Source organism: Ictidomys tridecemlineatus, chromosome 1 (assembly GCF_052094955.1).
Source record: "Ictidomys tridecemlineatus isolate mIctTri1 chromosome 1, mIctTri1.hap1, whole genome shotgun sequence".
NCBI lineage: Eukaryota > Metazoa > Chordata > Mammalia > Rodentia > Sciuridae > Ictidomys > Ictidomys tridecemlineatus.
Window position 1 is genome coordinate 159,439,033 of NC_135477.1, and position 27,051 is coordinate 159,466,083.

At 49.4% G+C, this 27,051-nt stretch overlaps 1 protein-coding gene across 2 annotated transcripts in view; it reads left to right on the forward strand.

The window, feature by feature from the left end:
• Fstl4 (follistatin like 4) overlaps positions 1-27,051 on the forward strand; it is a 401,709-nt gene that overhangs the window by 257,677 nt on the left and 116,981 nt on the right. For both annotated transcript variants that reach the window (XM_078050656.1, XM_078050657.1), the window contains exons 5-6: positions 13,869-14,062; positions 17,962-18,085. In XM_078050656.1, the coding sequence (XP_077906782.1) occupies positions 13,869-14,062; positions 17,962-18,085 (318 nt within the window). The remainder of the gene's footprint in view (positions 1-13,868; positions 14,063-17,961; positions 18,086-27,051) is intronic.

The following is a 27,051-nucleotide window of genomic DNA, read 5'->3' on the forward strand; positions in this document are numbered from 1 at the left end:
TACCACAGTTTCTTTACCCATTCATCTATTGAAGGGCATTTAGGTTGTTTTCACAGTTTAACTATTGTGAAGTGAGGTGCTATGAACATTGATGTTACCTGTCCTTTGGGTATAGACTGAGGAGTGGGATAGCTGGGTCAAATGGTGGTTCCATTCTCAGTTTTCCAAGAAATCTCCATACTGCTTTCCTTATTGGCTGCACCAATTTGTAGTCCCACCAGCAATGTATGAGTGTACCTTTTCTCTCAGCCTATTCTTGAAAAATCCCACCAGGACACTATATTTACCAGCACCATAGTGAGAAAAACAAAAGTCAAATTGAGACTCGATTGACTTATTTAACTGATGGCTCCGGGTTTTATTAAAAGCGATTAGCATCATCAAATGGAGTTTCTTGAACCCCATCATGTGAGGTAGTATAATACATTTGCCCTTCAACATGGAAGATTCTTTTTGAAATTTTTAACTCCTGAATCAAAAGAAGCCTGAGGCAAGAGAAGCTAACTCTTCTCTGTGTGTGGGCTGCACTGTGTCAGCAGAGATTCTGGGTGCACAAGGCACACGCCCAGGCTCGGAAAAGCCTCGGGCTACAGACACTGGCCCCACCTCTCCCAGGCCAAATGTGCTTTGAGCTCCTTCACGGAAGAATCTAGGAACATCCCTCCCACTCCTGTCTCCTGTGAGTCCTGAATTCTTTTAAAGCATCTGAATCTCTTTCCACTCTGGACCAGGCAGCAAGGAGGCCACTCTTGGACTCTAAGAACTTATGAATATGGAGGGCAAAGAGCGGGCTGAAGCGACTTCTCAGTGTGGGAATGTAATGAGAGTTGGCTCATTCACACAATCCCATCCAGCTGCCGCCCGAGGAGTGAACACCACAGACACCAAGCAGATAAGCTGCGTCTGGAATAACTCATTTGGCTAGGGGAGAGGGGCTTTCTGAGCACTCAGAGGAGCTGCACCCCAGTGACCTCTCTCAGCAGCACTGTCACATTCATCTGAGGGCCACCTTCTCCTGAGCCATGGCCTGCTCAGAGACTCAGAGTCTCTAGGTCAAAAAACCCACATGTTCCACCTGGAACTGACTAGGTTTCTACTGCTCCCTCTACGGGCTGCCCAAATTCTGATGTTTCCAGTATGAACACGCCCAAGCTGTGGGGAAGGAGCCTCTGAAACTCCTCCCGAAGCTCCATGTTGCCCAGGCAGCAAAACTCCCTAAAATAGGGGTGCTCTTGAGTCGAGTTATGGTGGAGCTTTGTTTTGTTTTGACCTTGGATTTACTGTCCATCATCCAAGACCCAAAGAGGTTAAAAAAATCCTTCAAACCTCAGAAAATTCCCAAGCCCTCTTAGGTCTAAAACCCTGCATGCAGGTAATTCTTCTCTTAAATGCCCATTTCTTCGAGCCCACATAAGGGCACGATTTCCCAGCTTTTAGCAAGAGTCATTTTCGGAGACCATCCAGAGGTAGTGTCCCTCTAACATCCCTTCCTCTAAAGTAAATGTCCCCAAAGCTAACCAAGCTGGTGCAGGTGGAATGTGGCATTTGGATGCTCCTTTCGGGCCCTGATCCACAGTCCATGCTTCCCTGACACCAGAGGAGGACAATCTCTGCTTGTCATCTTTAAAACCCAAGAGCTCTTTGGCTTGGCCCAGAATCTGACAGGTACTCTGAGTAAACAGACAGAAGAATAGCACAGGCCACTCCAGGCACATGAGGCACCAGCTCAGACTCTGCCCCATGCCGGTTCTCCTCACCTGCTAGACTAGAGTGCTGTGACCTGTCTTCCAGGGGGTGCCCTGGAAGGACAGAAATAGGAAAAGCCTAGTTCTGGGGGAAAGCAGATGGCAGGAATGGAGGTGGGCCCTGTGGCACCTGTGTGGGGCTCTTGCCTCCCTAGTGGAGGGTCCCTTCTTCATCACTGAGGACCAGATAAAGCCTTTTGTTCAAGGTCTGATGCCAACTGCCTTCCTAGAAGCTCCATGGTCAAGCTTGGGACTCGGCACACTCTTCTTCCCTGAGCTTGGCCTTCACACAGGCTGTACTTACACACAGGGGTCCACAGCATATCCACATGGACACACACACACACACACTTCACCCCATACACACTCCGCTCCTGCCGTTCTTGACAATCACAGTACCCAGGAGTGTGAAAAGAAATAAGGCCACAGATTCAGTCTGTTCATGCAATTACTTGTCTTTAACCTCATCAGACCTAAGGTTCCCATTTTATAGCAAGTCTTTTATAAAACTTGCTTTATTTTCCTAAATGAATGTGTCTTATCAACAACAGTGACACAAAAGAGAAATGCAAGAAAAGTGATGAGCATAAAATAGGCCTTTCGATGTTTGGACCTGGTCACGTTCAAAGTGCAAGGTGGCCCCACATCCACAGCCACACTGAGATCCCTGTGAATGCAACAGCTGCAGCTAGGATCTGTGTCCTATCATGGTGATTTGAGACCTCAGCTGTCATTGCTTTGGGAGGAGTGGTTCTCCAAAGTGGTGACCAATTTGTAATAAACTGATAAACAAAATTTATACTTGATAGCATAGGTGCATCCTTGAAAAGTCCTTGCTAAACCCTGGGGTGGAGGAATGGAATTTGTAAATATAATATAGTTTTAGATTTAGGCTAATATGCTGATAACTAGATCTTTCAATTCCATGGCTGGGACATTTAAAAAACTCAAGAAATAATACAAAATACAAGAAATACAAAAATACAAGAAATAAATACATAAAATAACAACTCATGAGACACCAGGTTTGTTGAGCAGGACATTGCCTCCAAGAGCAGGATCCCTAGGCTCCCTGGTCATTAAGTGCCATAAGGCTCCCCAATCACTGTGACAACCAAAAGCACTGCTACGGAATTTCACAGGGCCTCCTAGGGAGCACAGTGCTCATGTTAAGACCATTTATGTGGATTCCCAGCATGTGCAATAAGTCCACGTGGGAACAAAGTGCTCTCCAGGCCTGGCTCCTAAGCCTTACTCATGACTGTAATATCAGCCACTTCAAAACCTAGCCACAGCCAGAGACCCTGCTGTGTCTCTGGGGAAGCATCCCGCCACTCAGCTTAAAACTAAAGCAGCTATATTCCCAGCCGTCACTGGTACCTAAGGAGCCAAAATAGTGCCATCTCAACAGCAGGATTTTCCCCGACATTTGGGGGGATGTAGTCTCCCAGTGAATTCTCAGGACAACAATCAATAGAATTACACAGGAGGTCGGGGATGCCCCTACTCTCTTACCCACTCCACCCCTCCAACTTCCCAATCTGGTGACCATCATCTAGTCCTGCTCCTCTGGATGTAGGTGAGGGGTAACCGGGGATAGTGAACAGGGACTGGACTTCCAGACAGGGCAGTGGGGTACCTGAGCCTATAAGCAGCCAGTGGCCGTCTTCATAAAGGTATACATGATTTGTTAGGGAGCTAGTTGCATCTGGGTTTTACCCTAACACAACAATAAAGTTCTTAATGCCAAGGGGGGGTGGTTAGCATTTATTCAAGTTTTCAAACATTACTCTTTTCACACTAGGGCCACCTGATAGATGTGCCAGTCAGCCATAAAAAGTATATGTGGATCCCTCTCTCAGGAATCCAACCAATTTTGCTTTCTCTAATAGGAATAAAAAAAAAGGATTGTAAATGTCAAACAGCAGACTGTATAGCAACATCAATTGAACCAGGCATTCATGAGCAAATGTACCATTTATCTAACAAAGGTCTGAGTGGTTTTGTTCATTTAAATTACCTGAAGCTGGGGTGAAAATGGAGATGAGGGTTTGTCCATGAATTGAGGTGCAAGTGAGGGTGGCTGTTTCCACCGTGTTGGAGTGAGCTTGATCTGCTGCAGTACTGTGCACCGGGACCAGGCAGGTACACACGTGTGTGCGTGTCCTGTCATATGCAGGGTTAAATGCCCTGGAGCGCCTTTGCTGTGCAGATTGTGTTTATGGTCCCCAAGTAGGCCTTGTATCTTCATCCCAGAGAATTCAAAAGCAGCTGAGATCTCAAATGTGGACACTCCCGGGGAAAGACCAGATGGAGAGCTTGCCAACCCGATGTTGCTCTTTTGAGTTCTGAGAGGACGGAGAGCTAAAAGATACTCCCATTTGCTTTCCCTCAGCCACCCCTGGCTGCCCTTATGTCAAAAACCTGGCCCAGGAGCACAGGAGCACGGCATGGCCAAATGCCGGCTGGTGACCTTTACAAATTCAGCCGTGCCTGTGACAGCTGACAGCTCTGCACAGCAAGACAGAACCCAGCCCTGTGTCCATGCCCTCCTCTCCCTGGACCCTTGGGCTGGCCAGTTAGTGGGACCAGCACAACTCTGCTGTTCAGGGGAGCAGGGGCCAGGAAGTAAGAAGGTGATGTCTCCGGGTCGCAGCTTGGGGGAGGCACCTCCAGGTGCGGCCCAGGTTCTCTTCCTTACTTAATCCCTGGTGGGTGTCCCTTCCAGGCAGCTCCTAAGTCAAGTGAGTCTTGTTGGAAGGGCCAGATAAACGTGTTTTGAAGGACTGTTTCCCAGTGTGGTCAGTGAACTGTCCAGGCCAGAGTCACCAGAGACTCTGTTAACATGCCGCCTTCCAGTCCTCACCCCAGACACCGTAGAGGTAAGGCCCAGAATTTGCATTTTTAGTAGGAGTCCCAAGTGATTCTGATGCAAACCCAAGTTTGAGTCCCTTATAAAAACATTCCTTGTTACTTACTTCCCCTAAAGCTAACAGTTCCCTCCATGACCTCAGTCTGACCTGACTGAGGTTCCATCTAGGGAAAATTGGGGGACACAGATCCTTCCTTCTGTTTTGGGGGGTGGTGTGTGGGGGGGATGTTTTAAGACCCCTCTGCCATGTGGTTGAAAGGACATGAACTGGGGTCAGGATACCCAGGTTTGAATCCTTGATCACCCCCTGATATCCCCAGGGTCTAGGCCTCAACCCTTCCCTCTATCTAATGAGTGAAGAGGTGACAGAAGGGACAGGAGGCAAGCCAGCTCTTCCAAACCTGTGGGCAGGCACCAGTCCACTATGGGTCACCATGACTGGGTGCTGTAAGAGAGGGGCCACACTCACCCACAAAGACAAGAGTGCAGTCCTTGCTTCCGGAAGGTGAGTCTATGGAGGAGACAGCACACAGAAAAATTCCTCAAGGCCTGAATGGTTTGGAAGTGACAGAAGCAGTTCCATGGAATTGGGCCTTGTCAAAAAAATTTAGAAGTCTGATTTGAGGAAAAAAAACTTCCAGGAAGGGGTCACCTGAGGACAAAATTTGCAGCCAAGCTTTCCAGCAGATCATGGGGAGTTGGTGGAGCAAGTCTGGAGAAGCCAGTGGCCCCAGGGAAGGCCAGAGATAAGGAGAGACACCTGAGCAGGATGTTTGAGTCCAGGAGAGTGGCCAGGCTCCGGCCAGCTGTGGGTCACCAGGTGGCAGGACTTTGAGTAAACCTGTGGGCAAGTGTCCTGGGAATGTGAGCAGAGAGTCTCATGAGTGCGTCACAATCTCCTGGATTTTCAACATTTTGTGGCTTCGTCCCCAGGACCAGGGGAACAGCATCATTTTAGCTAAAAATGTATCCAAAAAATAAGCCCATTGGTTTTGGCATTTATTGTTAATTGAATTTTCCCAGAAATGGCAGCCGAAAGATTGTTAATGTTCATGAATTTACATCAAGTTAAACATCTGTTCCTCTTAAGCTAAACTCTAGCAAAGTTATGGCAGCTCATAAATTAGATCTGGGAGTAAAATACTTCTCGCTCTTTGCACAGCTTAGCGGTTTCAAAATAGACCTCAAAATGACACATTGCAACTGAGGCCCGGGTAGCGCGACCACGTTCAGCTGTAATGTTGGTGCCAGACGATTATGCCACGTTTTTGCTTCAGTGGTAAAGATCGCAGCTTTGTCGGGGCAACACGTGATATTGGTTTATCAGACTGACTGGGGACATGTGGGAAGCCATGCTGCTAACATTTGCAGAAAGCAGAGAGCCTGCACATGAGCTGACTTCAAGGGAAGCCAGGAGAACGGGAGTACATCTTGCCTCTCTCTGGTCTAACTTTTTCTCAGGTATGGTTCTAGGGAGCTGAGCCTTGGTCCCAGGCCTGCCTGGAAGGAACCATACCACCCTGTCAGGTTAAAGAAGTCCAGTGAGTGTGGCCCAAGGGCACACAGATGGCTACTATGTGGTTTCTAAAGTACTGGGGGGAAGACCATTTTGGGAAGAGAGTTGCTCATGCCACATTTGGTGGCACTTCAGAGTCTGACCCAAAGCCCCACCCCAGCACTTCCTTCTGTCCCCTCCCCTGCCCTTAGACCCTCCCCATCCTTGAAGGGGATTCTAGCATTAGTGGAAGATGAGCTCGCTCATGATGTCAGTTATCTGTGTTTGCATTTCCCTGTCCGGGCTGTGCCCCTGCAGAAAATTCCAGTATTCTGGAGACCTTCAAGGCTAGGTTCTTCATTGTGGCCTTGGCTTCCTCCAAAGCCACTCCACCCTCACATGCTTACCTGTTAATAAAATTCTCCCCAGGCACAGAGGGTCCCCAGGGTCATCTTTGTGCCCATTTACTGAGCAGAGCCCAACCAAGGCATCAGGCCTTTCCTGAAGCTGTGCATTAGCCGAATATACCCTCAGGCCTCCCCAGCTGGCCTCTTTGCAGAGTTATCCAGGCTTTGTCCTGGCTAACCATGGTAGGATGAGAGAACTAAATGTTTCATCTGCCTCCTTCCTAGAGGCATTTCCTAGAGAGCTGCCCCATGACCACTAGAGCTTGAAAGAGACTTCCCTATGCCACCTAGTATCTAAGTCCCTCTGTGGCTGACCACCTTGCCATCATCCCCAGCTTGGCCATGCCAGAGGCCACTCTGTAGGAAATCTCCTGGGTAAGGAAGAGCCCATATCCCCTGGTAAGCCCAGGGAGGTGTCTCACTGGGTGAGGCCCAGGAGCTGGGATCCTGCACTCACATTGCACCTGGGAGCTGACAAGATAGATGACACAGGACCTCAGCCCCTCCAGAGTTCCAGACCTCCATCACTGTGGCTCAGGGTGCCTGGGGTTGTTCCCTCAAGGCAGAGCCACAGGCCCTCTCCGAGTCACCTGTCTCCCCTCTCCACAGGAGTCCATAGTCATACAGGCAACGGACATTTAATGCACACTGTCTACATGCAGGTACTGGGCCAGGTGCTGGGGAGGCACCTGAAAACAAGGCCAATCCTGCCCTGGAAAAGCTTGTTGTCTAATGAGATGCCTGACGATCTGCATTGGATAAATAAGTACCTAATGGAAGTCCAGGGAAGGGCAGTGAAGGGGGACAGTGCATGAGGGGACCTCTTCAGCAAAGGGCAAGCATGTTAGAAAGGGAGGCTGGCAAGGGAGGCTGAAGAGCTGGGTGAAGGAATAATTGTAGGGGCGGGTGGCATTTAGTTAGCGTTTCACTGCTGTGACTGAGATGTCCAACAAGAACTTAGAGGAGGAAAAGTTTTTCTTGGCTTATGGTTTCAGAGGTTCAGTCCGTGGTCAGCCAACTGTATTGCTCTGGGCCTGAGTGAGGCAGAACATCATGGCTGAAGGGTAGGGTAGAGGAAGGCTATTCATTCATGGTAGCCAGGAAGCAGAGAGAGAGAGAGAAAGACAGAGAGGGAGGAGCCAGACAGAGGATATATAATTCCCAGTGACCTATTTCCTCTAGCCAGTCCCCAACTGCCTGCAGTTACCAGCCAGTTGATTCATTCAAATTAGAAATTCATCAGATGGATTAATCCACTGATGAAGTTACAACTCTCATAACGTAATCATTTCATCTCTGAACATTCCTACATTAACAGGAGCTTTGCGGGGGGAACACCTCATACCCAAACCATAACAGGGAGGGAAGAGGAAGAACAAGAGACAACCCGCTTTCCAGCCTCATCAACATGCAGGTTCCTGAGCACATGGCCTGTCCCCCTCTGAACTGGCTTAGAAGCTGGACTTCCGGCTGCCTTTCTGTCTTGCCCACCTTCTGCCACAACCTCCCTCCCCTTGAATGGGATTCTCCAGCCCCACCCAGGCCAGAGCTTCACCTGCCTGCTACAGAATAAAGATGGCCCCTCAGGGCATGACCTGGCAGGGCACAAGTGGCTGATGGAATATTCACAATGTCTCCTTCACTTCCCTTTGTTTTGCAATAGAAAGTGTTCCTTTGATGGACACTTCATTCCACAGGCAGCCCCCTGCTTCCTATCTCCCTTTGCTTAAAAATTAAATGTGGCCGTGCCCATGCTCTTCGGTGTGGAGGACAGTGGCCAGAATGGGAGAGCATTAGAATCTTCATAGAGGGACAATTATTGAGGGAACTAGATTAATGAGGTGTCATAACAACTTAGCCAGATCTGCGACTGACCTTTCTCATGGAGAACGGGCTTGATAAATGTAGTTCATTACCGAGTTCTGACATGAAAATAGGATCACACTCTGGGCTCCTCAGCAGGCTGATCAATATTTTATCTGCCAAAGCAGGCCTGGCCTGGGAGCAGGAAGAGCCCCACAGCACATGTGTGCTGGCAGGAGCCCGAGGCCAGAGCCAGGGCTGGCCCGGCAGGCCCTGCTGAATGGCAGGGAGCCAGGTCAGCAAGAAGGTGTTTGGACCCTACTATTGGCCTGCGAGGCTGGGCAAGACCCTGAGAGGGCTCAGAGATGGAAGGGCCCTGGGCAGTAGGAAGGAAGAGAGGGAATCCAGGACATCTCCCCTCTTTTGCTGATCCATAAATGCTTATCTAGTTGCCACCCTATCGCAGGCCCCACATTGAAGGTGACAAAGACAAATAAGCCACACCCCTACTTACTTGGAACAATGAGTACATTTCATCTGGGCCTGGGAATGCATGCCTGTAATCCCAGTTACTCAGGAGGCTGAGGCAGGAGGACCACAGGTTCGAGGCCAGCCTGGACAACTTAGTGAACCTGTCTCAAAATCAAAATAATGAAAGGGCTGGGGCATAAAGAAGAATGAAATTATGTCATTTGCAGGAAAATGGATGGAACTTGAGTGAGTAAGCCGAACTCAGAAAGCCAAGGGCACAGGTTTGGTTTGGTTTTCTCATTTGTGGAAGCTAGAGAAGAAAAAGAAAAGAAAAATTTTTAAAAAGGTGTGTGGGGGAGATCTCATGAAAACAGAGAAGGGAGACAAAGTAGGGGAAAGGAACTAGGGGAGGGAGGAGGGGGAGGAAAGGGGAAATACTGGGGAATGCTATTGACCGTATTATATTGTTATATCATGTGCATGTACGAATATGTAACAGTGAACCTCACTATTATGTAAAATTATAATGTACCTATGAAAATATGGAAATAAAAGGGGACAGGGAATATAGCTCATGTAGCGTGCATGAGGCCTTGGTTCTATACCCATTGCCACAGAGAGAGAGAGAGAGAGAGGAAGAGAGAAAGAAAGAGAGTCCTCGGTTATGGCTGGCCACATGGACACTTCCTCTCACCTTTTCTTTATGTAATGACCTGGTAAGGTGGTGAGGAGCATAGGGCCTCACAGCCAATCCAAGTCCAATGGTCTCCTGACTCCCTTGTCAGTGCTCTGCTCAGCCTGTGACAATCGTCTCTAATTGTTGGTCTCAGACACAGCAGCCTATTATGACAAGGCACAGACCTCAAATCGTAGGAAAGTCACGCCACCCTTGGATCCATCAGTGGGTACATTTAACTGTATTTGAGTCTGCCCTCCCCCCAGGCTGGACCAGAGGGTCCTTGGCAACAAGTTTAAGCCTTTCCACCACGGGTTGCCCATTTTATTCTGAACACCAGGCTGGTCAACATCTATGGAGCACTAGGGAGGGGTGTTGGGGTCCCCCAAGCCCATGCTGCATACCCTCTAGGGAAGATCCCCCTGGAGGAGCCAAGTCTGCTGAGGCCAAGGCTAAGATTGGACCCTGCCCTGGTCCAGAAAGACCATGTGCCATCTCCCCAGGCACCCATCCCCCACCAACAGGGTCAGGGCATAGTGAAGAAGGTGCGGGATCCTGGTGTACATCAGTGATATTTAGCCAAGATGAAGTGAATGAGTGAGCTGTGTAGAGGCTTGGGTGAAGAACATTCCAGATAGAGGAAAGAGTCAATAAATGCAAAGCCCCCAAGCCAGAACATGCTCTGGGGTCAATACTGCTAAAGGACCTTCTCCCACCCTGCCCCACCTCTCAGTCCTATGTAGACTTGCCAGGTGGGTTGGCAGGGATGACCCAAGGGAAGGCAAGAAAGATGTGACCCTTGGCTATTGATACTCTGTTGCCAAAATTGAGAGGAACTTGAGAAGAGCAGGAAAAAAAGTCAGAAAATAGAAGCTGGGGAGCCCAGGCCTCGGAGCCCACGTGCAGCAGGCCAACCGCCCACGCGCACGAGCTCATTGTGCTAATGGGCCCCTCATCACTTGAGCAGAGGCGCTGGCTTAACCTCTGGCCAGCAGTGTGTTGACAGCAGCTGCCTTTGGGAGATAGATTGTGGATGATTTATTATATTTATTTATTTCTATTTATACTCATAAGTGCTTTCCAAGTGCTCTTTGATGGGCATATATTTATTTTATGACAAGACAACTGTTTGGAACTGAAAGCAGAGCAGGGAGCCTCGAGCTAAAGACTACATCCAGCAGAGTCACAGGTACCCAGTGCTTCATGTGGGTAAGCCACTCCTGTCGGACCCCACAGTGAGACTGGGGACTTCGTGAAGAAAAACCTAAAACTGGAATTTGGAGGACTCTCCCCAGGCCAAGGCCTGCCTCGGGGAGGAAAGCTCACCTTCATATGGAGCTGGAAGCCACAGATTTGGAGGCATCTGCCTCTGGGGCTGGAAGAGGGCAGGCCGCTCCACTGGCCCCCAGCCCTGTGGGATTCAGGTGACCATGGCAGGGATTGCTGGGAGACCCTAGAGAAGATGAGAAATACTGGACAAACAACTTCATGATTTGATTTTAGACAAATTCCTCTCTTGTGACTCATTTTAATACAGCTGCCCCTGGGATGAAGAAGGATTTAAGATTCTCTTCCAGGCACTCCTCCTGCATTTGCTCAGAACCCCGGTGGCCAGCAGCCACCTGGTACAGGGAAGCCTTCAGTTAAGGAAACAAAGGAGCTTGGAACTGAGCTGCAGGACCTGGCACCCTACTCTGGCTCCCACACTTGCCCACAGTCCCGGGGGTGCTGCCTGAGCTGCCCCACTGCCCTGTCCCACACTGCTTTGTCTCGCTGTCCCCCAGCTGACAACCTCCAGCCACTGGCCTTCTCAGACCTCCAGATACACTGGCCACTAGCTCCTGCACACGCCATTCCTGCTGTCTGTAGCACCCTGCCCTGCTCATCCTTCTCCCACCACTCTTCCTCGTCCTGCAGGTCTCATCCTGATTATCCCCACAGGGTTTTCCTCATCCAAGCTTCGTACGCTCTCCTCCAGGGACACCCAGGATGCCATGCCCTGGAAGCACCTGAATCCTCACGGGGCTGCCCAGGGCCTAGGACACAGTTTGTCAATAAGGGCAGGTGAATGATAGGAGGGGTCTGGCCTGGTCTGAGGGATCACCGATCCTGGCAACTTGAGGCACCTGTCCCCCGAAGTCCCAGGTTGACTTCTAGATGTGGCAGTTGCCAGGGTAGAGAAGCTGGAAGCACACAAGCTCACAGTGGGCTACAGAGACGTGAAAGGAGGGCAGAACCTGCAGAGCTGCCTCAGCAGGACCCACATTATGGCTTCCCCAGCCTGCCAGGGTGGGTGGCGTTGTCCAGCTGCAGACCTCTGGTGACGCAGGACCTTGAGCAGCTCAGAAGAGTCTGTGCCCCACCACAGTCCATGAGGAAAGTTGAGAGACTGGCAAGGACGAGATGTCACGGCCCATCGGACCCGGCCTGACCTAAACTTGAGGTGGCTCTGATGTGGCAGATTCTTAGAGTCTTCATTTCCAGCAGCATTTCTGAGGTGAGCCTCCTATGAACTCCAGCTGTGCACACCAGCTTCCCAGCATCTCAGTACACGTGCCCGCCCCCAGGGAAGCCAGCACTAGGTCATGCAGAGACTCCATCCCCATTCACCCCCACAGCTTCTTCCCCATTCCTATTCTATATCCCCACTTGTGGTCCATTTGCTAGGACCAGACTCCCTCCTTTTGGGGGGAGCCGGGGGTGAGGGACCCAAAAGGAAGAAAAACCCAGCGACCAGTCCCATCCTCCTAGGGGCAGGAGTGTCTTGGTATAGGGTCAAGGCCACCATGTTCAACACTGCATAGCTGCACAGACTTGAGGACCAGGTTTGCCAACTGGAAGCCCAGAGAACTTCCAAGGATCAATATCCTACCAGGCAAAAAAAATAAATAAAATAAAATGTGTTAGCAGGGCTAGGGGGATGGGAGAGAACCATTCTTGACAGAGCATGGAGACTCCCAGGGAGCAAATAGATTGGATTATATTGAACACAACAATTGATTTTTTTCCTAAACAAACATGCAGAAGGAAATGGTAACGGGCATCTGTTCCTGATGGGAATCAATTGACCCCAAATTGGAAGAAAATCGAGAAACACAAACAAATACAAGAGACTGTGTTTAGAACACCCAGGCTGGTCTAGTGAGAGGGCTGGAGGAAGAGAGGAACAGACCCGCAGACTCGCCCATCATTCTTTTCCCTTCCCACCATCTTCCCTGTTAGTGGCTTTTCAACGAATCTAATAATAAGGGAAAGAGGAGCGACCATTCTTTGAGCCCTTACTCTGTACCAGACCAGTGCAAAGCCCTTTGTGTGAATGTTAGTTACTCCTCAAAACCCAGCACCCTGTCATCCCCACTTCTTAGATGAAGTTACTGAGGCTTCAGGTCATGCAGCCCAGTGGCAATGAAGTTTGAAATCAAACCCAGTGGTCCCCGGAGCCCATGCTCGCCAGCACTGCTCTCTATTGGGTCTCCAACCCTGAGCTATATTCCCTGATGCCTTGAGCTGGCCTTGAAATTAAGGGGGAAATGACTAAGCCTCAGAAAGTCCATTCCCAGCAGCCTGGACTGGATGGTGGATTGGGCAAAGCCAGAAGCAGAAAAAGCTCCCTCCCCCGGGGAGGTGGGGACGCAGGGCAGGAGGTACTGCACGGCTTGGTGATATCCCTGCAGACCCAGTTTATGAGCTTTGCCCTGTGTGGTGTTCATCCTAGTGGCCCGTCACCAGCAAGATAAACTATGTCGTGTCACAGTGCATCACAGACCTCATTTGCCAAAGCACGGTGCGATTCTGATGCTGTTCAGCAAACACGCCTGTGATAAAAGGCCTAAGAGTAATGGGCTGTGTGCTGCGGGTTTAATTTCATAAAGCTTCCTTTTGTTTCTTGGTCATGGACTTGTGTACACATGTTTGTTTTCAAGTAATCCAGCTCTGGGAGTGTACCTAATTACCTTAAGCAGGGCTTATTAGTCCTGTTAACTAAGACTCCCTAATCTATGAGGCCAAGTATGCAAAAGCAGCCTGTAAGGTAGGATTAAGACAAAAGTGAGCTATTACAAATGGAATCGGGGGCCGGCTTTCCTAAAGCTGCTGTGGGGCTGCTGCTGTAAATTCTGCAGAAAGAATTTTCCCGTTCTGTCTGGCACTCGCTCTCTATAGTAGGCACTCGAGAAATATTCATGGGATGGATAGACAGGCTCCCTCCAGCGTTTGCATCACATGCAGCATTTACTAAATACAAATATTTGTAGTTTGGATGGGTGGACAGACAGACAAGTCCCATCTACTACCGTTGCACGATTTGCTGCACAGTAAACCCCTGTGAGTGGCATGATGGAGACAATGTTCTCTCATCGAAGGACACATCTTGCTGTAACAACCCCGTCTTCTCTTCCAGGCGACACGTGCACCATGGCCGGCTATGCCCGCCTGAAGAATGTCCTTCTGGCCCTCCAGACTCACCAGCAGCCACTCCACGAAGTGGAAAACAGACAGGACCCTGCTTCCCAAAAGCGTCTCCTGGTGGAATCTCTGTTTAAGGACTTGGATGCTGATGGGAATGGCCACCTCAGCAGCTCTGAACTGGCTCAGGTAGGTACAGCGTTCCGTGAAAACCAAGTTATAAAGGAATCCGGTTTTTCGTTCAGCACCTACAGAGAAGAGACACGGAGACCACGGGAGGACAGTGGGTTGCAACTGTGTCTGTCACAGAGTCCCCAGGAGGCCACTCTGCCACCCTCCTGGGAATCTCAGAGTCTGTGATCAACACCTCTGAGAACATCTTACAAACAAAGTTATATTCATTTCTCACCAGCCGCCTTCAGCCACTGTTTACGAACACACTGTGACACCCTGCCTGGCAGCAGGCTCCTGCCGCGGGGCTGGTGGCTGATGTTTTAATTAGGAAACCAAACTTGTCCTCAATATCAAAAGGAAGCAGTGCTTGGTTTCCAGAAAACACCTCTGAAGCTCTATCCTGGAGGGTCCCAAGTCCTCTGCCCGGTGACAACACGATTCCTTGGTGGCCAAATATCAGCAGCCCAAACCCCAGCTTTCTTACTAGCAGGAAGCCCTGAGTCCACCCCAAAGACACTTGTCTGGAAAAGCACTTGCATTGAACCCTGTGACTTGTGTCCCTCCCCAAAGTCATCCCTTGGTCCAGCGACAAGCTGCTGTGAGGGTAGTCAGCATCTGCAGCACAAAAAGCAAAGAAAGACTGACCTCTGACCTCGTTCCCTGGGGCCAGGGTGAGGGTCCTCACGCAGAAAGGCTGTCCTAGGCCCAGGAGTCTGCATTCCTTTTTTTTTTTAATTCTTTTTTTTTATTATTAGTTGTTCAAAACATTACAAAGCTCTTGACATATCATATTTCATACATTTGATTCAAGCAGATTATGAACTCCCATTTTTACCCCGCATACAGATTATAGATTCACATCAGTTCCACATCCACTTTTTTACATACTGCCATACTAGTGTCTGTTGTATTCTGCTGCCTTTCCTATCTTCTACTATCCCCCCTCCCCTCTCCCCTCTCCTCCCATCTTCTCACTCTACCCCCATCTACTGTAATTTATTTCTCTCTCTTGTTTTTTTCCCTTTCCCTTCACAACCTCTTATATGTAATTTTGTATAACAATGAGGGTCTCCTTCCTTTACCCTGCAATTTCCCTTCTCTCTCTCATTCTCTCCCCCCTCTGGACCCTGTTTAATGGTGATCTTCTTCTCATGCTCTTCCTCCCTACTCTGTTCTTAGTTGCTCTCCTTATATCATAGATGACACTTGTCATTTGTTTTTTAGGGATTGGCTAGCTTCACCTAGCATAATCTGCTCTAGAGCATCCATTTCCCTGCAAATTCCATGATTTTGTCATTTTTTAGTGCAGAGTAATACTCCATTGTGTATAAATGCCACATTTTTTTTATCCATTCATCTATTGAAGGGCATCTAGGTGCATTCCTGCTTCTGCTCTGATGGTTTGCTTCTAAGAGCCGAGGGCCCAGGAGGCCCACAGCCAGGTGCGAAGATAAGCAAGAAAGTGAGGTCAGCATCCTGGTGCCTTGAGTGGATGGGGGCAGCTCTTCCTCAGAGAACTATAGGCCACCAGAGCAGAGATGACAAGGATGCGTCACCATGTTTATGCCAGAGAAATCTTAACCATGGTACAGTGACCTCACCAAGGTAGTGAGGGGGTCACTGTGAAGGACGGAGGAGGGGAGTACTTTGGCTTGGCACTGAGCCAGGCCCTTTGCCTATGGCTAGTAAGCATGAGCAAGTCCCTTGCAATGTAGGACAGTGGCTGAAAGCACGAACTTCAGAGCCAAGCTGAGGTCTGGGGCTGCTTCCAATGTATAGGAGCTGGTGGGTCTCTGGGGATGGCCTCACTGCATTGGGCCTCCATTTCTCATCTGTGAGCCTCAAAGGGTCATCATAGGATTAAAGGAGCTAAGATGTGCTTAGCTTAGTGCCTGGCACGCGGGTGTTCACAACAGACAACAGTGGCCATCACCATCGTCTTCGTCATTTCCTCCTTGATCTTTCAGCTGTGCTCTGCTATAAGGTAGAGATGCCCGTCATCCCACTTCACAGATATTTTCAGATGAGGAAACTGAGATGCTAACAAATCAAGCAGCTTGCCCTAGTTGCGATCACTGCCTGAACATGACGGAACTCAGGTGCATCCCAGCAATGTTGCTACGCATTCACCTGCCCTCCCCACAGCACCAGGTGTCTCCCACCAGGAGGCTCCATATGGTCCTCTCAAGGTCAGCAGGAAAAGCAAGCACTTGCAAAACCCAAGTGAGAATCAATGACTCAAGCCTGGAGTCGCAGGCTCCTTGCTCTCAGGCCTTCTGTTCCAGCCAGGCCCGAGCCTGCTTCCTGGGAATCTCAGCTCACCCACACTTCACCCACAGCACATGCAACCCTGTGCATCCCAAGAGGCCTGCTGCCCATGGCCTCCAGAGAACCAGCAAATCTTCACCTCAGTCAGCACTTGGCCCCTGCTCTGGCTAAGACCCTAAGGGGCAATGCCAGTGTCCCATAGGTGACCTGAGCTGCTCTAGAAAAGCCCAGGTCCTGTTAGTTACAGCTACCTGCAGGAAGAACCACCTGGTGGTTCCCTACAGTACAGGCTGTGCAGGGAGTGACAAGGGCAGGTGACATCGGCTTGCCTTGGACAGAGGCACTTGGCACCCAGCTCCATGCAGCTCCCAGGTAGGTAGCTCCCTGGTAGACAGAACCTCCTTGGGAATGTTGCTCTAATCTAGCAGAGATGTGGCATGAGGCATCTGAAGCCATTAATAAGCATGATAATTTGACTATGATTTCCTCTTTAAAATTTAATATATTTAAAGTCCATTCCATAAATCTGCCAAGCAAAGCCCAGCTAACGTGGGCTTTCCCTTGACGCCGAATCAAAGGCGCAGGGGGAAAAAAACTTGTCGGTCCTATGAAAAGTTAATCAATTTCCAATGCAGAAATAGACAAAGGGAAATTTTCATCTTTGAAAGATTGATCTCAGCCGTTATGGTTGATCTCCCTTTTATCGAATTCTCTCCCTTGCTGGGTAAGGGGTCATTTTTTTAACATTATCACATTAAATTGCCTTTAATATAACAGGGCAAGCTGAGAATGTTAAGCAAAGAGAAAACATCTTTGCCTTCCTCTCCCCTTCAAAATAAAATAAAATCATTTCCTCTGTTCTGAGATTTCCTTCTGATTATTCTCCTGTGCTCCAACTCCAGCTGAGTGGGGAGGCCTGAAACCTCTACTCAAAGCTATCTTTTGGCATGCGGCTGGCCATGCTTAGGGTGGAGGGGTCTGTGTCCTGCAGCCCAGACCATGATCAGAAAAGGAGTCCATGAGGGCTTACCAGTAGAATGCGGCTCGGGCCTGGTCAGTAGAATGTAGCTGCCCCTTTCTGGGGGTGCCACAGCTAGGAGGTGCTCCTCTGGAAGTGGTAGGATTGGGGGTGCAGCAATGAAATACAACCATCAGCTTTGTGCTGGGGGAGCCAGGGGACCTTGTTCCCCACACCAAGGTCAGCTACTCTTTGGTGGGTTCCCAAACCCCTTCTCTTCTCTTTGCCCCAACAATAGCACAAGGAGGTAAGCCAAATGGCCAAAAAGACCTTCCCATCTTGCACTGCTTGGGGGTCTGTCTGCCCAGACAGGGAGAGGACAGACATGAGCTCTAGTACAGACTCTGTCCCAAACACTTTGTGACCTTGGGAAAGTCTCTCTCTCTCTCTCTCTCTCTCTCTCTCTCTCTCTCTCTCTCTCTCTCTCTCTCTCTCTCTCTTCTCTCTCTCTCTCTCTCTTCTCATCTATAAAATGAGATGATCAGACAAGACAAAACCAAAGAGCTTCGGGTGTTTCACAGGCCCATTGAGCTTCCCAAAGCCCCCACTGGGCCTGAGCCACTTTCCAGCCATGTCCTTGACACTGAACTCAATATGGCTCTGACCTTTTACCCTCGTCACCCCACAGCACATGTTGAAGGAACAGGACCTAGAAGGGGACTTTCTGGGGTGCACGCCAAGAGACCTCCTCCGATTTGACGACTACAACAGCGACAGCTCCCTGAGCCTACACGAGTTCTACACAGCCTTCCGTAAGTCAGGCCCCCTATGGGGTCCCACGGGCACAGGGGCTCATGTCTGCAAATGCTCCTGCCTCACCGTGGTGGTGGGCTTGGAGTCTATCCCATTGTCTCCTCAGTGGGCTTCTTTGAGAGGTGGAAGTGTTGAGTTTGTTTTGCAACAAGCCTGAGCTATAAGAAAAGACTAAAGGTGAATGGGTGGGAACAGAGTGGGCTCACCCTGTTCCTTTTGGGTAACGGTTTTTCTCACTGAGTGTGACTGAAGCAGAGCTGTGAGAGGGATTCTGTGACTGTACATGGAGGGAACAGATTTCAGGTCTATCCTTGGGCTGAAGCCTGGCCCTACTAGGGATCAATGCCTGGAGGAAAACCCTGCAGGAGAGCTGGAGGCCTGGCCAAGCAGGGCCAGGAAACAGTCACCACCCAAGGACAATGGAGAGTAAAGGTCCAAGTTGAAGAAAGGCACAGGATCCCTGGAGAAACATGGAAAATAGATGCTCTTGTGGCTGTGGAGGAAGTATCTGGGTAGCCCAAGTACAGGGACCCTGGTGCTTAACACTGTGTGTGGATGGGCTATCTCAAGGACCTATGACTTTGCCCTGAGGTGATCTTCCAAGAGATTACATCATGTTAACTACAAGCAGAGCTGGGATATCCCAGAGCTGTGAGCTGCAAGAGTTATCCCCAGACAGCAAGGAGGGGAAGGGCGGTGCTGGGCCCAAACTGGGAATACAGTGACATTCTTAGCTCCAGAGAGATGAAGAGATGACACCCCTTTGTATTTGAGGGCACTCAGGCTCTATGTAGAGCAGGTCTTGTGAGCACCTTTCATTATGTGCCCTTGGGTGTGACCTGCAGGCTCATTGTGCCTACCTGCAGGCTCTGGCCTCAGGGTCATGGGTGTGGGTCCCCCACCAGGGCACTGAGCCACAGAATCTGGAATCCTCCCTCAGCACTTACCTGGAGTTTCATTTTCAGAAAGGTATTCCTGCTTCACATTGATATTTCTTTGAGCTGTCGTTATTGCAAATATTCTCAAGGCCTGAGAAGGAGTTTGTGCGATTCAATGGTAAGAAGGGCTCTTGTGGCAGATGGAAGAGGTACTTGGATGACATAAGGGAGAGAAACGAGTATGATTCTTCCTGAAGGGAAATGCTCATGTGATTGATGTGGAGGGGAGGGGGACTTTTGCAGTTCACAGCAGCCTTAGTACCAAGGGCCTAAAGTTTGACCCTGAATTGCAGGGCTTTGCTTGATACAATGTGACTAGGCTTGGTCTCCATCTTCCTCCTCTCCGCCCCCTAGTAAAGCTTATTCTGCTTCGATTAGTTCCTATTAAGATGGGAATAACTGGGAGACTTTCTCCTGCTGTGGAAGGTATCTGTTCTGTGGACCAAGGAGCTTATTCTCAAACAGAAGTCTCTAAATTTTAGAATGTTTCCTTAGACCTGGTTTCATAAGAATTGATTGTTAAAATTATCAGAAAATTTTCAAGCAAACTGTTGAATAGTCAATAGCTTCAAATCAGCCATGGTGGGTCTCTCCGCAGAAATTTATACCCCACAGATGCTACCCCAAAACTGGGGGAGGGATGCTTTTGTTTTCTCTGAGAGCCAGTTGCTAAGTAGCCACCTGCCTATCACTAAATGGGCCCTCCCTCCTGTCCTCAGCAATGGCTTCCTGCATTACTTTCTCCATCCACATCCCCTGACTGAGATCCTTGATGATTCTACCCCCAAAAAACACAGGCAATAGGTAGTGCAATTAGGGCAGATGACAACAAGAGTGGTTGTCCAAGTCAGAACAGAAGTAGCATGTTTTCTGGGCACAGAAATGCATTTCTAGGCTCAGACTCCTCTGCCAAAAGAGCGGTGAAGGAAAAGGTCACTGTGTAATAGAAGCCGGAGCACCAGCTGGGGACAGTGGCATATACCTGCAATCTCAGCAGCTCGGGAAACTAAGGCAGGAGGATCACAAGTTCCAAGCCAACCTCAGCAATTTAGTGAGGCCCTAAGTAACTTAGCAATACCCTGTCTCAAAATTTTAAAAAGAAGTGGGAGGGGTTGGTGGTTGCTCAGTGGTTAAGCACCCCAGGTTCAATCGGAAGGAAGGAAGGAAGGAAGGAAGGAAGGAAAGAAGGGAGGGAGGGAGGGAGGAAGGAAGGAAGGAAGGAAGGAAGGAAGGAAGGAAGGAAGGAAGGAAGGAAGGAAGGAAGGAAGGAAGGAAGGACGAGCCAGAATCCCAGGCAGAAGTTGAGGAATTTGGAAGATACACCAGTTATCTCTATTCATATGTCCCCAAATGGTATCATGAATCAGAGAATGACTCTGCTTGAGCACCGACCTTGTACTTGGTACTACAACAGCCTCTATTTCATAGGCCCCATCCCAGGGATGGATCTAGAAACACCCAGCAAGCTCTTGGTTTTTCTCTGGAGGAAACAGAAGCATCCCTACTGCCTAGGATGAAAGAAGGCCTCCCGGGCTTCCCTAATGAAGGTCATTATAATCACAAGTCACCCTAAAAACGGGGGGTACATCATCCCCTCACCTCCAGCCATATGTCTCAGGCAGGGCAATGTGGCATCTGCTCCCTTCATTCCTGGATGATTATTTGAAAAGCTTTATAATCATCATTTTAAAGCAAATTAGATACCGCTGTCTCCTTGGACTTGTTTTGAACCAGGCAGCCAAACCATTCATCACAGCCCAACCCAAATAATAGATATGCAATAAAATGAAAACTCACGGCCATTAAGGAAGCCACAAAATGAGTTACCCCAGCTATAAAGGCTTGACCCGCAGGCACTTGGAGCACATGGGCTTGACATGCAGCCACTTAGAGTACACGAGGATCAATGGTTTTTCAATGTCACAGGAATGCTAAACTAAATTCCCATAGTAGATTTATGGTTCGGTGAATTTTACATAGGTAAATGAGACATACAGGTACAACTTATTACCCAGCAATCGATGGGCATTACAGGAATCTCACTAAAATAAAAATAAAAAAGTCATATCTCAGACATGTCAGCAACATTTTGGATTCAATTTTAAGAACTAGAGCTGATAGTCTGGCAGCAGCTAAAAGTTTGGAATTTGATTTTCTAGTCTCTATTTTTATAGCATCCTTGGGTGCAAAGCACCCAAAATGGATTCTTCAAGGTGACTCCCGTCCTATAGCACCCCACCCCCTTTGGTTTTTGGTACCAAACATTGAACCCAAGAGCACTTAACTACTGAGCCACATCCCAGCCCTTTCTATTTTTTATTTTGAGACAGGATCTTGCTAAGTGCTGAGGCTGGCTTTGAACTTGTGATCCTCCTGCCTCAGCCTCCTAAGCCACTAGAATTACAGGAATGTGCCACCATGCCCATCCCCTATAACCTTTTGAAGCAGGCTTGATTGTTCTATTAAAGCTTGATGGTTTGGGGTCTTTTTCCTACAGAAGTGGCTTGTATTTAAGAGTTTTTGAGATCGGGTGTAGGGGGGCTCCTACATCAAGCCTTCCCTTGTGGCTGGCCTGGCCCCTTGCTGGATCAGTGTCTGTCATAGTCTGCAGCTAGTTGAGGGTGAAATCAGAAATCCCATGGCTAGTAGCTGCCCATGCTCAGCTGAACTGGCTCATGGTAGGGCTGTAGCTCCTTCCTGGCTCTGAAGAATGGTAATGTTCTGGATCGTCAGGACCACAGGGCCCTGGCTGGGTGGGGGTTGGATCCCCTCCCTCGCTTCTGCTTATAAGCTGCCGGCAAACAGGAAGATAACCCTCCCCCAAGATAGGGCTTTGGGCAGGTGATAGAGCCATGGAAATCAGTTCCATCTCTTTCTATCAGATGGAGCTAAAGCTTCCAATCACCTGTCACCATATAGGGACCAGAATGAAATAGGAGGTGGCCCCTCACCCCCCTCTATCACCTAGCATGCTTTTGGCTTCCTAAATCAAAGGCAGGTCTAAGAACTCCTGATAGGCTGTGATCTCAAGATAGACCCCTGTCCTCTCTTCCCACCTCTCCAGCAAGGAGCAGAGGCACCCAGCCCTGCTGTGGCAGGAACCCAGGCTCCAGGGTGGTTGGCGAATGAGATCCCTGGCCCTGTCTGTTCATCACAGTCAATTAATTTAAAAGTCACTCATCTAAAAAGCTTCTCAATTATGCATGTTTTGCACTTTCCTGAGTGCTCAGGTTGGGTTCATGGGAAAAAAAAAAAAAAACAAAAACATGTTGCTTAAATGAGGATTTTTCTCTCTTTAAATTCATTATAAGTTTCTTCTGCTTTTTAGAAAGATACTTGTCCTTTTAATTAATCCTTCGAGGGCAACCCCAGTGAATGTGCTGGATGCAAGGGAAGGGTTTGAGCAGCTAGCCGTGCAAGATAAAGGGCTTCCCATGGTAATGTTCTGGATCGTCAGGACCACAGGGCTCTGGCTGGGTGGGGGTTGGATCCCCTCCCTCGATTCTGCTTGTAAGCTGCCGGCAAGCAGGAAGGAAAATGGTGTTTTCATCTAATCAGTGCCCTATTTCTGTAGACAAGGCAACTCTGAATCTGATGGAATGGTCAGCTGGTGAGGTCAGAGTTGGTTTTCTGCCTTTGTTGCTGCAAAGTGGTGTGGCTTCCCTGTCCACGTCCTTATCCTCTAGATGGATAATGCCTAGCTCAGGTCCAGACTTCCACACAGTGTACATCAACCGGTCCTCACACTGCCCTGGGAAGAACAAAATGGCCAGACAAAATGGCAGCAAGCATCCTCACTAACCAAACCTATTTAGCTCTTTACTTTGGAAAGTGAGTTCAGACAGGAAGTTCAATGAGAAGGATAACTGTTTTATCCAACCCCATTTGGTTCCTGAGTCATGAATAATGCATAGAAAGATTATGGATCGCATGAGGTTTGTCAAGACTTCTCTCTGGATTTCCTTGGAGATCTGAAGTTGGAGAGCCAGCAGTGCCTGAGGACTGGCTTCGTGGAACCTGCCGAATGAGTTTGCCAAGGGCCCCTGAGGCCAAGGCTCAATAACTGGGTCAGGGTTAGTGTACTCTCATCAGTGTTGCTGTAGTTAGTAAGGGACCCTTACTACTCCAGTTATATAAAGAGGTACCAAGTATTTAACACCTGTCAGCACTGTGTATTATGTCCACTTTTACAGACAAAAGAAATTAGAACTCAGAAAAGTTCAGTAGCCAACCCAAGGTCATACAACTCGAAGGTGGCAGAATCAGGGTTGTACCCAACATCTGATTCCAGAAGTTTCTCAGTCATTTGAATCACGGCGCAACTCCTCTGTGTTCTCAGATGAGGAGAATTTCACTGTCCCCAGAGTGATTTCCTGAAACATTAAGGCCCAGCTTAACCGTCTCCGCCTTCAGGATGTCTTCCTTGATTTTATTCCCTCCACCAAGCCCCACACCCCTCCCTCGGTGCGTCCGCAGCCCTGCGTTCATCTCTACGTAGTAATAAGCCTAGGGGCAAGTGGTTAAGAGTGTGGACCCAAAGTCCAAGTCACCCCTGGATTTGGATCCTGGTTCTGCCGTTTACTAGCTGTGTGGCTTGAGATAACCCTTTACCAGAGGTTAAGCTGGCTTCAAGTTCCCCCTCTGTAAATAAAGGGCATAATAACCACCAATAGGGTTATTCAGGACTCCATGAAATAGTCTACACAAAGAGATTAGCACCATACCTCGCATATGGTAAGTGATAAAGTACACCTTAGGTCAGAGATAGAGGCTGTGAGAGTGGCCCTGAGGACATGCCCTTTCTCCTAGCCATCACTGTCCTGCCCTCTGACGTGAAGGCAGAGACTATTCTGCTCAACATGCTGCCATGCACCGGGAAGTCCTTGGTAAATGCTGCTCTGTGAGAAAATGAAGTCTATGGAGAAATACACTTGGCAAGCACGAGTCTGAATGTGATGTGACTGTGGCTCAGGATCCCAGAGGGCCTCTGTGTGTCTCCAGAGAGCCTGGGGGAAGAAGGAGCAATGATAGGGCTTTGTAAGGGGCCTGTGTGGGGCCCCTAGTGAGGGAGCATTAGCCACCCTGGAGCAGGCCAGAGCAAGCACCCACGTGGCTGCGCCTGGCAGCCCAGACATCCCCAATCTGCTGACTGGGTGTCCCTGCCTCCCGCATGAACTAAAGATACCTTAATGAAGACAAAAGTGATTCATCCCAGAAAGCCCCATCCCGCTCCCAGGGCCACTCATTGACCATTCAGCCCTCCTCAGGATAAGTGTGCTCTTAGGCCATTAGGCCGCCTGCCCACTGTTTAATTACCTCCCCCAACAACTGTGCGCAGAGATAAGAGCTCCTGCTCAGCCCTGGGCCTCAGCCTGTGGTTCCTGCTACCCACAGGCCACATCCCAAGGAGGCAGCAGACCCTGGCTTCTGGGCTTAACCCACCCCCACCCCACCCCCACCCCACCCCCACTCCGCTCTCCCCTGTCCCCCCTCCTCCCAGCAGGAGCTCAGCTCTGCGGCTATGCAAATCCACACACCTCATTCATGGAGTGCAGGTTTGTAGTTCCTCAGAGCTCAGTGGCTAGGAACCCAAAACACAACAGAGTACCCTCTGCAGCACCAGCCTCCCATGTCAAGCCCTGTCACAAAAACATAGGAAATGCACAGCCTGTAGTCTTGAAGGGGGCCCAGCTACAACCTGGAGATCCTGGCAGCCCCAGGCCCCAAACAGGGCCCTGGAAAGCAGGCTTCCAGAGCACAGAGGCCCAAGCTCCCAGCTCACTTGGGTGCAGAACTGTACAAAGAAGACCACTGCTGGGGTCTGGGGGAGTCTGCTGTAGAGCTGGTATGCACGAAGTCACTGAGTGGCCACCAGCCAGCCAGAACATTTCAGAGGAGAGTAATCAGGGCAGAGAGAGGACCATGCGCAAAGGTTGAGGAATTGAGATGGGAAGGCTTAAGAGGAAGAAAACCAAGAATGATAAGGCAGTGTCAGGTCAAAAAACATTCCTAGAGCCCACTCTAGCAAGCAGTGGGTAGAAACCCAGCTGTGAGCAAGACCCCATCAGGCCCTGACGGCAGGGAGCTTGTGGACTTGGCAGAGAGGCAGTTGGGGAACAGAAAGATGGACAAATACACAGAAGCTGAGCCAGAGTGTGCTGGGTACAGGGAGGACCAACTGTTCACAGAGAGGTCCTGGAGGGACGTTGAGCTGAGACCTGAGCACCATATTGGAGAAAACCAGGCAAAGAGCAAGGAGAAAGGCATCCCACACAGGTGGGCAGCGTGTGCTCCTGTGGGGCAAAGGATTTGGGGTGAGGATGTAGTCCCCAGGGTATAGTGGTGATGGGTGGGGCCCAGGCCACAAAAGCTGGTGCTGGGAGAAGCCCACTTGGCTTAGAGCTGGGGGAGGACTCATCCCAAGCAGCCACTTCACCTTGTCAGAAAGGCCTGCCAGGAGGCCCCATTACAGCTCAAGCAAATCACTGGAGAGGGGACCGAGTATCAGTGGAGAGCTGGGTGTGGCCTTTGAAGACATCACATCCAGTGATGACTATCGGGACAAAAAGAGTGAGCAGGGCTATTCTCTATGGTCTGAGTACCTGGTCTCTGTCCTCCTAATCTCTGCCTTGCCATATGAGAATAGAAACAAAGCCAAGGGCAAATATGTGCCTCCAACTGCCCCACTGCACTGGAAAAGCCATCCGTGGTCCTTTGGCAGGTATCAATGAGTGCCACATGAAGAATAGGGGTGACAGGAATGAGACTCCCATCCATGCATTAGAGGTCTGGGTAGGACAATCTCTGCCCTCTACACCACGGAAGGGTCAATTCTGAGCAGAACTGAGGCTTGCTGGCTCTTTCCCTGTACCAGTTTTTCCTCCTCTTCATCTTCCTCCTCCCCCACCTCAGACCCAGGCTGCCTCTTTCCCATCTCCAATGGCTTCCTCCTAACAGGTGTGTTGAGACTCAACACTCTCTAGCATTGTCTAGAGCTGAGTCTTCAAGCACTTCCATTTTTTTAAAGATCCCAGCTGGAAGCTGCCCATGGCTTCAGAACAGAGCAATTGAATAGTAGAAAATGAACTAATTACAGGTTTTTATTGAAAATCTATTACATACAAATTGCAAAGAAAACTCATTAAAATATGATGCCTTGGTGATTTTTTTTTTAACCTTCCTCTTAGATAGGCCCAGGTGGCGTAGTTGGATACCTTGTCTGTCATGGTTCATGGATGGCAGAGCAGTGTCACACAGCCCAGCCTGACTTTATGTACCATGGAGAAACTCAAAATTTTGCACGGAACAGAGAGCTTGCTGAATGTTAGTAAACACTTTAAAGCGGCTGCAGAGAAAACAAAGAATTTCATTACAAAGATATAAAACATGAATGATTGAAATGTCAGCTCTTTTACCAGGACAGCACAGTATTGTCCTCATAAATCTCAGTGTTTTTGCAAAGCTTTTGTGAAGATTTCAACATGCAATTAAGCCCTGAAGGTCACATTTCCAATTCTCAAGTTTGCTCCCTTGGATCATGGTGTTGGGAAGGCTCAGGATGGGAATGGCTGAGCCATCCACACCCCAGATCTCAGAGAGGTTCTTGATGTGGCCAATGCTGCCTCCGGGATCCAAGCAAGAGCACAGGCACCAGCTGGGCATGGTGGCATACACCTGTAATCCCACAGGCTCTGGAGGCTGAGATAGGAGATGAAAGGAAAGTGACCACAACACTTGGAGCGACCAAGAGATCTTTATTGCAGCAGTGAGAAAGAGGAGGAGGAGGAGGAGGAAGAGGAGGAGGAGGAGAGAGAGAGAGAGAGAGAGAGAGAGAGAGAGAGAGAGAGAGAGAGAGAGAGAGAGAGAGAGAGAGAGAGAGAGAGAGAGAGAAACAAGGACGCACAAGAGCAAGAGAGAGGGGCCTTGCAGGAGGGAGTTTTTATAGCCCAGATTTAGTGGGGTCTTTGGGTCTGCAAGCTGCCTTGTTGGCATACAGTGATTATACAGGTGATAAAGGACCAGACAGA